Source organism: Dipodomys spectabilis, unplaced genomic scaffold (assembly GCF_019054845.1).
Source record: "Dipodomys spectabilis isolate Male_0828 unplaced genomic scaffold, ASM1905484v1 ptg000363l, whole genome shotgun sequence".
Classification (NCBI taxonomy): Eukaryota; Metazoa; Chordata; class Mammalia; order Rodentia; family Heteromyidae; genus Dipodomys; species Dipodomys spectabilis.
In genome coordinates, this window is record NW_024871040.1 from 2,426,218 (window position 1) to 2,438,398 (window position 12,181).

Genomic DNA, 12,181 nt, shown 5'->3' on the forward strand with positions numbered 1-12,181 from the left:
TCTGTTCCATTGGTCTTCGGGTCTGTTTTTGTGCCAGTACCACGCTGTCTTTGTTATTATAGCTCTGTAGTAGAGTTTGAAGTTCGGCATGGATAGCCCTCCCATATTGTCTTTATCCCCTAGAATTGTTTTGGCTATTCTAGGTCTTTTGTTGTTCCATATAAATTTTTGGACTGTTTTCTGTATTTCAGTGATGTACGTCATTGGGATTTTAATAGGAATTGCATTGAATTTGTATATTAGTTTTGGAAGTATCACCATCTTTACTATATTAAGTCGGCCTATCCAGGAGCATGGGAGGTCTTTCCATTTCCTAGTGTCTTCTGCAATTTCTTTCTTTAACTTTTTATAGTTCTCATTAAATAGTTCTTTTACATCTTTGGTTAGGTTAATTCCTAAATATTTTATTTTTTGGGAGGTTATTGTGAATGGGGTTGCTCCCTTTATTTCCCTCTCTTCCTGTGCGTTATCAGTGTATAGGAAGGCAACTGATTTTTGTGGGTTTATTTTGTATCCTGCTATTTTGCCGAAGTGACTTATGATTTCTAAAAGTTTGGGGATGGAGTTTTTGGGATCGTGGAGGTATAGTATCATGTCGTCTGCAAAAAGGGATAGTTTAACTTCTTCTTTCCCTATGCGGATCCCTTTAATGTCTTTTTCTTGCCTTATTGCCCTGGCTAAGGGTTCTAGGACTATGTTGAAGAGGAGTGGAGACAGTGGGCATCCTTGCCTTGTTCCTGTTTTTAGGAGGATTGGTTGTAGCTTTTCCCCATTAAGTATAATATTGGCTATTGGTCTGTCATAAATGGCTTTTATTGTTTTTAGAAATGTTCCTTCTATTCCTATTTTCTCCAGAGTCTGTATTGTTTTTACAATAAATAGGTCATTCCAAGTTCAGGAAAACTTGTAAGTTACTAAATAAGTATATAAAAGTTAAGTTGTTGGCTAAATAAAAAATGTAAGAAAGCTACAACAGACATTGAGTAAATTTACACATTTAATGTATGCTCTATTTATAAAAATTACAGTAGCTAAGGATGGCCAGGCATGGTTCTGAGTTCTTTGCCTGTATTATCATCCAGCGAGAAGATTCACAGAGAGTTTAAATAGTCTGCCAAGGCAACACAGCTGCTGTGTGGTAAGAATAGAATTTTAAGCCAGTTTCCCTGAGCTGGAGTGCATGAACAGTACCTCTGCCTACGCTATTCTGGGAAACTGAAAGCCTCAGGAATGCATGGTGAAAAGAAACAATGTCTTAGTTTAGTCACTAATTATAGTAGCTTGTCCTCACAGCATCCTACCACCACTGTTCTTCTGGGATCCTCTTATTCCAGGAAGTCCTATTTCAGTGGGAAAAGCATGGCAGCTGCTCAATAAATACTTATATATGCAGCAGGAACTACCCTGAAAATACTAAAATTCAAGGCTTTGGCAGGGCGCCAGTAGCTCATGCCTATAATCCTAGCAACTCAGGAGGCTAAGATCTGAGGATCACAGTTCAAAACCAGCCTGGGCAGAAAAGTTCATGAGACTCTTATCTCCAATAAACTACCAGAAAACGGGAAGTGGTGCTGTGGCTCAAGTGGTAGAGCACTCTCCTTGAGCTGAAGAGCTCAAGCAGTGCTCAGGCCCAGAGTTCAAGGCCCATGACTGACCAAAAAAAAAAAAAAAAAAAGAATTCAGGGCTTTGTATCCAATGACAGAAAAGGAAATCCTTACAGTGGCCCTAGCTTATAAATAGGCATTAAGGGGCTGGGAAGGTGGCTCAGTGGTAGAGCGCTTGTCTTGCATGCCTGAGGCCCTGGGTTTGATTCCTCAGCACCACATAAGAAAAAAGCCAGAAGTGGAGCTGTGGCTCAAGTGGTAGAGTGCTAGCCTTGAGCTGAAGAGCTGAGGGACAGCGCCCAGGCCCAGAGTTCAGGCCCCACGACCGGACCAAAAAAAAAAAACAAACAAAAAAAAAATAGGCATTAAATTTTGAGAGTCTTGAGCCTATAAAGAAGAATATAAAGCCAGATGCTGGTGGCTCCTGCTACTCAGGAGCCTGAGATCTAAGGATCTCAGTTTGAAGCCAGCCTGGACAGAAATGCTCATGAGACTCTTACCTCCAATTAAGCACCAAAAAAGGTAGAAGTGGAGCTGTGGCTCAAGTTGTAGACCACTAGCCTAGATCTTAAATCCCTTTGTGTATTAGCTACTCCCTTTTGGTCTCAATTCAGACATTATCCTCTGCAGAGAACCATTCCTGACCAGCCCAGTTTAAAGTGCCCCTCACCACACTACCCTGTTATATTCACCCACAAAAGTTCATAGACACAGAGATTCTCTTGTTTACCCTCAACAAAAACCACGAAATTAAAGACCATGAGTGCAATCTCAGCTATTACCTGTTCTCTTAACCCTCTTTTTTCCTTCAATGCCAGCCCTAGGGCTTGGCCTCAGGGCCTAGGCACTGTCCCAGAGGTTTTTTGTTGTTGTTGTTTTTTGTCCTGAAGGCTAATGCTGAGTCTGAACCTCAACCTCAGATCTCAGCCTCCTGAGTAGTTAGGATTACAGGCGTGGGCCACTGGTGCCTGGCTAGGACCTGCCTTTTTTGAGAGAGCCTGAAATGAGGTCAAATCCAGTTCTTTTATGCTATTATATGTTCCAATGACAGGCTCATAAAGTCTAAAGGACATCTCCCACATTGTTTCATAATAGATAAGAAGGGAGAGTGTGGTCTAGGACAGAATTCATGCTAGACTTCTGTCATGCTATCACCTAGGCTGTGGGAGGTGGCTGTCATGATACAGATTTAATCTGATGAATCTTCTCTTATAAATGAATCTTCTCTAATAAACTCTGCTAGCATCTCTGAGATACCTATTTCCTCCCCCCCCCCCCCCCCCCCCCCGCTTTTTCTTTGCTCTTTCCAGATGTAGTTAAATCACCTAACAGAGGGCTGGGGGAGCTATTAGTTCATGGGGAGGGGGGCGGGGAAGATGCACATTATTTAACATACCTTAAGTACTAAGTTTTGATCCCCAGCATCAAAAAGGGGATATTTCAACAGCTTAGGATGCTGGGCAGAAGTGCTGATGGGAAAAGCTGCTACAATCTCCCCCTTACCTTCAGAGCAGGCCCCTTCTCACTCGCCCTCTCGCTGGCTCGCTTTCCCTCAAGCCCCAGCTGCACAAACAATTCCAGCAGGTTCATAAGCAACTCATCTACAAGATGTTCCTCCTGGATGTTGGCTGCAATGTTGGCCAGGGCATTAATTACTGCCAGGGAACAGTGCCTAAAGGAAAGAGCAAAATAACAGTGGCTGTCAACTGTGTCTGGCAGTTGGCACTCAGAGATAAAGTAAGCTGACACCTCATCATGTACCTATGAGTCAAAGCACTCTCAGGAGGTGATGAACAGGCCATCTTCCTGACAAATAATACCTTAGAAAAAGTGAACTATTTCAGACATGACTGTAGCACTCTCTTCTGAGGTCCAGTAAGGAGCTCTAGGGAACAAAGTTTCAGGACTGTACACCAGGGACCTGTAAAGGGCTCAGGACACTTTCCTCTGAAATGTCAAGGGCCTAATGCATTGGTAAAAATGGAAGTACTCATTCCAGACAATTCCTGCTTGGGCCCAACTTTTCTCCCCCATATCACAGAAACCTTAAGATATTATTTAACACCCACAAAACTTTCACCTAATGATCAGCTTCTTAATCTAACCCGAGGTGATGAATCAGCAAACATGGAACACTCGGGAACTGCTCAATGGTCTGGGGCCAACTACCTTATGTAAATCCCACATGTAAAACTGATTGTCCTTCAGCCACATGCCTCAAAACAGGCTTCTGTGACCCTGGAGTTGGCCAGGATCTGCCACGTCCATGCTGCATGCTCTTGAGTTCCTTAAGTCTTTCAGCCTTGGTTTCTTCCTAAGTAAGACAAGTATATAATTCCCTCTTCATAGGTGGGAGGAATTAAAAACTATGTGAAGCTGGGTGCCAATGGCTCACACCTGTAATTCTAGCTACTCAGGAGGCTGAGATCATGGATGGAGGCTCAATGACAGCCTGGGCAGGACAGTCAATAAGACAGTTATCTCCACCAAAAACCCAGAAGTAAAGCTGCAGCTCAAATGGTAGAGTGCTAGCCTTGAACAACAAAACTCAGAGACAGTGCCCAGGCCCTGAGTTCAAGCCACAGAACCAACACCAAAATACACACACACACATACACACACACACACACACACACACACGAAAACCCATCTCCTAAAAAACCTATGTGGACCATTCAGTACATTGACTGGTCAAAAATTATACGGCACAGGGCAGCTATGATAAAAGGCACTTCAGCTACTCAGGGCATTAAGATCTGAGAATCCCAGCTCAAAGTCAGCCTGGCCCACCAACACACACACACACACACACACACACACACACACACACACACACACACACACACACACAAGATCTGAGAATCCCAGCTCAAAGTCAGCCTGGCCCACCAACACACACACACACACACACACACACACACACACACACACACACCATTCCCTTTCTAGTTAGGTGAAAATCCCACTCCCTCTCTCTCTGTAGGGTGAAATCCTGGGGATTGGACTAAGGACCTTTCATTCTCTAGACAAGTGTTCGACTACTTGAGCCATGCTCCAATCCTTTTGGTGTTTTTCAGATATGGTATTGCCCTTTTGCCCAGGATAGCCTGAGACTATAATTCTCTCACTTTCTTCTACAGAGAGGCCAACAGACACTTTCAGAGAAAAGAAGCAACATGGGGAAAGAGGCATTTGGGCCAGAGTGTCACTTTCACTGCAGAGACCAGGACAGACACAAAGGAAGGAAGGACTGAAATGAGCCTGGCTAGGTCCCAACCTATAATCTTCAGACTTTTCAAGTGGCCCAAGCTCATAACACTAGCAGTGTAAAGGACGAAGTAAAATCACCTCTCATTATCCATGAATCACTAGTTCTAGGACCCACAAGGATGTGGAAATTCTGGATGTTCAAGTCTTTTTATAAAATAGTATGGGGCTGGGAAGTTGGCTCAGTGGTAGAGCGCTTGCCTTGCATGCATGGAGGCCCTGGGTTCAATTCCTCAGCACCACATAAGCAGGAAAAAAAAGCCAGAAAAGTGGCGCTGTGGTTCAAGTGGTAGAGTGCTAGCTTTGAGCTGAAGAGCTGAGGGACAGTGCCCAGGCCCAGAGTTCAGGCCTCATGATGGACCAAAAAAAATTAAAAATAAAATAAAATCGTATGGCAGGGGCTGGGAATGTGGCTTAGTGGTAGAGAGCTTGCCTAGCATGCATGAAGCCCAGGGTTCCATTCCTTAGTATCACATCAACAGAAAAAGCCAGAAGTGGGCTGGGAAGGTGGCTCAGTGGTAGAGCACTTGCCTTGCATGCATGAGGCCCTGGGTTAGATTTCTCAGCACCACATAAGCAAAAATTAAAAGAAGCCGGAAGTGGAGCTGTGGCTCAAGTGGTAGAGTGCTAGTCTTGAGCTGAAGAGCTGAGGGATAGCGCCCAGGCCCAGAGTTAAGGCCCCACGACCGGACCCAAAAAAGAAAAAAGAAAAAGCCAGAAGTAGTACTGTGGCTCAAGTGGTAGAGTGCCAGCCTTGAGCTCAGAGACAGTGCCCAAGCCCTGAGTTCAAGCTCCAGGACTGACAAAAAGAAAAAAGAAAGTGTGGCAGCCAGGCATGGTGGTGTATGTGGTAATCAGTACTTGGTAGGCTAAGACAAGAGGATTGAAAATTTAAGGGTAGTATGAGCTACATAGCAAGACTCTGTCTCTAAAAATACAACAAAACAAAATTAAAATAAATAAGCCAATGTGGTATTTGCATATAACCTATGTAATTTTCCCAAATAATTTGAATAATCTTTAGATTACCTATAATATTATTATTATTTGGAGTCTTCTATATGGCCCAGGCTGGCCTTGAGCTCAGTCTAAGCTCAAACTCACAATCTTCTTATTTTAGCCTCCTAAGGATTACAGGAGTGTACCACCATGTTTGGCCTTGAAAAAAATTGTTCTTTTTTAAAATTAACATTCATTAGTTATACAAGAAATGTCTCACTGTGACATTTCCTCATATTTATATAACATATTCCAATCAATCTTAATTTTTTTTTCTTTTGCCAGTCCTAGGGCTTGAACTCTGGACCCGGGCACTGTCCCTGAGTTTCTTTTGCTCAAGGTGAGTGCTCTACTACATGAGCCACAGCACCACTTCTGTTTTTTTGTTTTTTTTTTTTTTTTGAGTAGTTTATTGGAGATTAAGAGTCTCATGGACTTTCCTGCCCAGGCTGGCTCTGAACTGTGATCCTCAGATCTCAGCCTCCTGAGTAGCTAGGATTACAGGCATCACCAGCACCCAGCTAATCTTATTCTTCTTTAGCTGTATTGTATGAATGATAGCAAGAAAAAAGTCATTATAGGTTCAGGCTTCCCCCCCCTCCCCCCCAAATAGTCTCAATCTATAGATGGTTGAACCTGGGGAATGCTGCAACTATGAAAGGGAAGGTCCAATTGTATAATAATGTCAAGAACTCAGAATGATCAAGAACTTTCACATACACATTCTCAAATCCACACAACTAGAGACAGGTGCTCTTTAGCAAGTAAGGAAACTGAGACACAGAGAGGTTAAGCCTTTCTAAGGCTATGCAATGGTACTCTTTCTTACTAAACTGACTTGGAGAGAATTTGAGAGAAATACCTGGATTTAAAGAAAAAAGGACTCCAGTGACCAGAAACAAATTCCAACAAAAGTGCTTTCTTCTTCTCTACACCAACCTCCTGTTGTCTGACTTTCCCTCTCTCTCTTCCATTGATCTGACATACTCTTGTGAATCCTCCAAACATATAGGAACTTGTCCCTTGCTTAAAGAATTCCCAGGAAAGGGCAAGGAAAAGACAAAGAAGTTGGTTTTTTTTTTTTGGTCAGTCATGGGGCTTGAACTCTGGGCTTGGGCACTATCCCCCAGCTCTTCAGCTCAAGGCGAGTTCTCTACTGCTTGAGCTACAGCGCCACTTCCGGTTTTCTGGTGGTTTATTGGAGACAAGAGTCTTACGGTCTTTCCTGCCCAGGCTGGCTTTGAGCCATGATCCTCAGATCTTGCCTCCTGAGTAGCTAGGATTACAGGCATGAGCCACCAGTGCTCGGCAAGGAATTATTTTTGTATCTACCAGGATAAATTGGCCAGACTTTGTACAAATATAGGCTATAAAAGAATATACAGCTGGGTGCTGTGGCTCATGCCTGTAATCATATCTATTTAGGAGGTTGCGATCTGAGGATCCCAGTTATAAGGCAGCCTAGACAGGAAGATCCATGAGATTCTTTTTTTTTTTTTTTTTTTGGTGGTGGTGGGTCTTGAATTCTGGGCTTGGGTACTGTCCCTCAGCTCTTCAGCTCTAGGTAAGTTCTCTACCACTTGAGCTACAGTGCCACTTCTGGTTTTTCTGAGTGGTTTATTAGAGATAGTCTTACAGCATTTCCTGCCCGGGCTGGCTGTGAACCAATCCTCAGATCTCAGCCTCCTAAGTAGCTAGGATTACAGGCGTGAGCCACCTGGGCCTAGCCCAAGAGATTCTTATTTCCAATAAACTACTCAGAAAAAAGACAGAAGTGGCACTGTCTCAAGTGGTAGGGCATTTGCCTTGAGCAAAAGCAGCTCAGGGATAGTTCCTAGGTCAAGAGTTCAAGCCCTAGGACCAGCACAAAAACAAAGATGCTCATAGATTCATAGCTATTAGGTTATTCAATGAAGCACTTGATGTCAGGAAAACTAAAAAGTCACACAATATCTAAGTTAGGTGTGGTTACAGAAATCTTTGCACACTATACAATAGGATACTCCAAAGCCATTAATGACTTTTTTTTTTTTGGTTGTGGGGCTTGAAATCTGGACCTGGGTGCTGTTCCTCAACTCTTCAGCTCAACACTAGCACTCTACCACTTGAGCTACAGCACAACTTCCGGTTTTCTAAATGGTTTGTTGGAGATAAGAGTCTTACGGATTTTCCTGCCCAGCTGGCTTTGAACCGCGATCCTCAGATCTCAGCCTCCTGAGTAGCTAGGATCACAGGCATGAGCCACTGGCACCAGGCATTAAAGACTTTTGCTTGTTTATGTGGTACTAAGGGATCGAACCAAGGGCCTCATACATACTAGGCAAGCACTCTACCACTAAGCCACATTTACAGCAAACTACACAGCCATTAAAGGTAATATGCAAAAACAATCTATGACCATATTGCTCCATGAAGGCCAACTATGTGTGCAGATTGTGCCTGTTCAAAAGAAAGGGGGAGACACTTGAGCCATGCTCACTGAGATATATAGTGGTTAGCTTTAGGTGACAGTCATATGTGGGTTTTCATCTCCTGTCTTGTATATGCATTGATTTGTAGCATATACCTTTCATAAGAAGAAAAGTTTATTTAAAAAAAACAACAACTAATTTTGGCTGGGAATGTTGCTTAGTGGTAGAGTGCTTGCCTAGCATTGTGAAGCCCTGGGTTCGATTCTTCAGTACCACATAAACGGAAAAAGCTGGAAATAGTGCTGTGGCTCAAGTAATAGAGCAATAGCCTTGAGCACAGAGAGGACAGAGCCCAGGCTCTGAGTTAAAGCTCCAGAATCAGAAAAAAAAAAACCCACAAAAAATCAAACAAACTAATTTCAGAGTCAGGCACTGGTGGATCATGCCTATAATCCTAACTACTCAGGAGGCTGAGATCTGAGGATCATTGTTCAAAGCTAGCCTGGGCAAGAAAGTCTATGAAATTCTTATCTCTAATTAACCACTAGAATACTGGAAGTGGCATTATACCTCAAGTGATAGAGCACTAAACTTGAGCAAAAGAGCTCAGGGAAAGCATGCAGGCCATGAGTTCAAGCCCCACAACTGACAAAAAAAAAAAAAAAAGACCTAATTCCAAAACCATACATTCTCAAAGGGAGTTAAATACTGTCAGGATTTGAGGTGATAAGAAGGTACAGAAAAATTACCTATAGCCATGGTCCTTGTAATCCTTGGTGGCTGAATATACAACCGAGCTGGCCTTCACACTGATCTGCTGGAAGAGATTCCACACTTCCTGATAAATATATTGCTGGAAGAGAGCAAAAAGTGTTGTCACCAAGCTGTGACTCCATATGTCCATCCTAGAAACATGGAAAATACCCTCTTGTCATCACCCAAAGGGAAAGCTCAGAATTCCAGGCTATAAAAGACCATCAAAGCCACGCACCAGTGGTTCAAGCCTGTAATCCTAGCTACACAGGAGGCTGAGATCTGAGGATTGCTGTTCAAAGCCAGCTTGGGCAGGAAAGTTTGTCAGACTCTTGATAGAGCACTTGCCTTGAGGTAAAAAGCTCATGGACAGCATCCAGGCCCAGAGTTCAAGCCCCATGACCAACAGAGGAAAAAAGAAAAGAAAATGAGAGAAAGAAAGAGAGAGAGAGAAAGAGAAAAAGGAAGGAAGGAAAGGGAGAACCCAAAGTAAGAGTTAAAAGGGCCCAACACCAGTGGCTCATGCTCATGCCTACCATCTTAGCTATTCATGAGGCTATAATCTGAGAATCATAGTTTAAAGTCATTTGGGCAGGAAAGTCGGTGAGACTCCTATCTCCAATTAATCACCAAAAAGTCAGAAGTGGAGGTATGATTCAGTGGTAGAGCACTAGCCTTGAGTATAAAAAGCTAAGGGACAGTGACTAGGTCCCGAGTTCAATCCCCAGTACTGGCATGCGTGGCGTGTACGCTCGCACACACGCACATGCACACACACGCACACTAAAAGGGAAGTAGCTTTGACTTAGTTCCTATTTTATGCTATTTATATGACATGAAATTAGTTTAAACATTTTTTACCCTAGCACAAGTAAAACTATTACACCACTCTTACTATATAGCAGTGAAATAGTTGTGATAAGGTAAATCTACTCTGTAATTGTACATTTCTAGTGAAAGGGGATTAACAAGGTCTAATCAGGACTAGTGAGTTGCACGGTTCTGGCCTAATTACAGTGCCCTTTTCCTTACATTGCCAGTGATAACAAGGCAGCCCAGTTGGTCAATGATGAGCACATCAAGGGGTGAAGGGGGCTGACAGAATTTTTGCTGCAGGATCTGCAGAATTGGCTCCATTACTTTTGGAGTGTCTCTAAGTGCCACTGCAATGTGTCCCAGGGCTCGGATGGTGTGGTCAGGAATCAAGTGAGCGTCCCTATAAGAGAAATAGGAGGTAAGGACATAGGCACTTTACGCACAGTCTTCTGGTAGGCAGTAGCAAAATAAAACTCAGAGGCTACCTCTAGACCTTGATTTCCCCACAGCCTTGATGAAGAATTCATCTGAATGACAGCCAGGAGCTTTAACCACCAGCAGAAACACAAAGCCCTGGGTACTAGGCTGGAGGACAAAGATCTTTCTCAACTCTCATGCAGTAGTCAAGAATGTACATTCTGAGGTAGGTTCCACCTTAAACCTGTGACAAACACAATAGGCCTACTCTCTGTGATGAGGAAAAAAAATCCAACATGCATGATGCAAGGTACACTACCTGAGCCTGCTAAGAATAACTGGCTGCCCTAAGGAATAAGAACATACTTGTCGCTCTCTTGGGAGATGTAGAGTCGGTTGGAGAGGCTGGCCAGGAAAGCCTCCACGATCACTGGGTCCACCATCAAGCCAGCCTTCAAGCATCTAAGCAGAGAGGAAGTCCATCAGACATCAAAACAATGAGATTAGGGCTTTTTTGTTTTTTTTTTTTTTCTTTTCCTTTTCTCAAATTAACAACATTTAAAGAATTGTTTAGAAGTAAATATCCTGAAAATCTGAGTAAAACATTATATAGAAAAAATTCAAAGAACTGCTGCTGATTTTGCTCATTTGAAAAATATCAAGCCAGAGATAACCACTACATTATTTTGACTGATCTGAAGAAATATCAATTTCAGTCTCAGTTCAATTTTAAATACTCTTTAATTTTTTTTTTTTTTTTGGGTCAGTTGTAGGGCTTGAACTCTGGGCCAGGGCGCTATCTCTCAGCTCTTCAGCTCAAGGCTAGCACTCTACCACTTGAAGCCACAGTGCCACTTCCAGTTTTCTGGTGGTTAATTGGAGACAGAGTCTCATGGACTTTCCTGCCCAGGCTGGCTTTGAACTGTGATCCTCAGATCTTAGCTTCCTAAGTAGCTAGGATTACAGGCATGAGCCACAAACACCAGCCCCTTTACTATTCTTTAACAAAGTCACACTGAGTGATTTAAAAGATAGATGGTCCTAAAACAGTGGAGGGAACGCTACACTTATATATCATGGGCTTTGCTGCTGTTATTATTAGTTTCGATGCTGAGACTGAATTTGAGGCCTTTATAAACACTAAACATATATGGTCTACCTCTGAGCTACACACCTTTAGTCCCTACATCAAGGTTCTAATAGTTAACAGTAATGCTTATGCTATAGAAAAAAGGAAAAATTTTAACACCTCTAAGAAAATAAAATCTCACAAGCTATGTCTCATTCTCCCTTATCTGTTTGGTTTCTGAGTGAGATTAAGTTATTGTTCCAATTTAGCTTCTAAAAGAAGCTAAAAAGAATTAAAAAGAACAAAGACATTTTCATAGAATCAAAGTATCTGGCTTTCTAGCCAAGCACGATGTTGCATACGTGTAATCCTAGCACAAAGGAGGCTGGGGCAGGAGGATTTAGAGTCCAAGACCAGTGAAACTAACAAACAACAGAAAAGGATCTGAATCTCAAATTGAGAGATCAAGAGTTCACACAGTAAAAATCTAAAAAGCAAAAAGTATCCAATAAAAAAAGTTTAAAAAAAATCTCTCTCACAGCATGCTGGTGGCTCACGCCTGTAATCCTAGCTACTCAGGAGGCTGAAATTTGAAGGTCTCAGTTCAAAGCCAGAAAATACCATATAGAGGGGTTACAATTACATGGGCAAGATAATGAGTACATTATCTCCTTTGTCTCCCCTTCCCATCCCCCACCCCCACCTCCAAATTCTATTGAGATTTTTTTTTTTGGTACTGGGGAATCGAATCCAGGTCGCTGCAGTTGCTAGGCTAGCCCATTACCATTGAGCTACATCCCAGCCCTCTCCCATGAGACTCTTATCTCCAATGAATCACTCAAAA

The 12,181-nt window shown here is 42.7% G+C and overlaps 1 protein-coding gene across 1 annotated transcript in view; it reads right to left on the reverse strand.

The window, feature by feature from the left end:
- Pi4ka (phosphatidylinositol 4-kinase alpha) overlaps positions 1-12,181 on the reverse strand; it is a 136,809-nt gene that overhangs the window by 80,928 nt on the left and 43,700 nt on the right. The window contains exons 15-18 of the mRNA XM_042666171.1: positions 10,635-10,730; positions 10,068-10,251; positions 9,032-9,135; positions 3,109-3,277 (exon numbers count right to left, since the gene is read on the reverse strand). Of these exons, the coding sequence (XP_042522105.1) occupies positions 3,109-3,277; positions 9,032-9,135; positions 10,068-10,251; positions 10,635-10,730 (553 nt within the window). The remainder of the gene's footprint in view (positions 1-3,108; positions 3,278-9,031; positions 9,136-10,067; positions 10,252-10,634; positions 10,731-12,181) is intronic.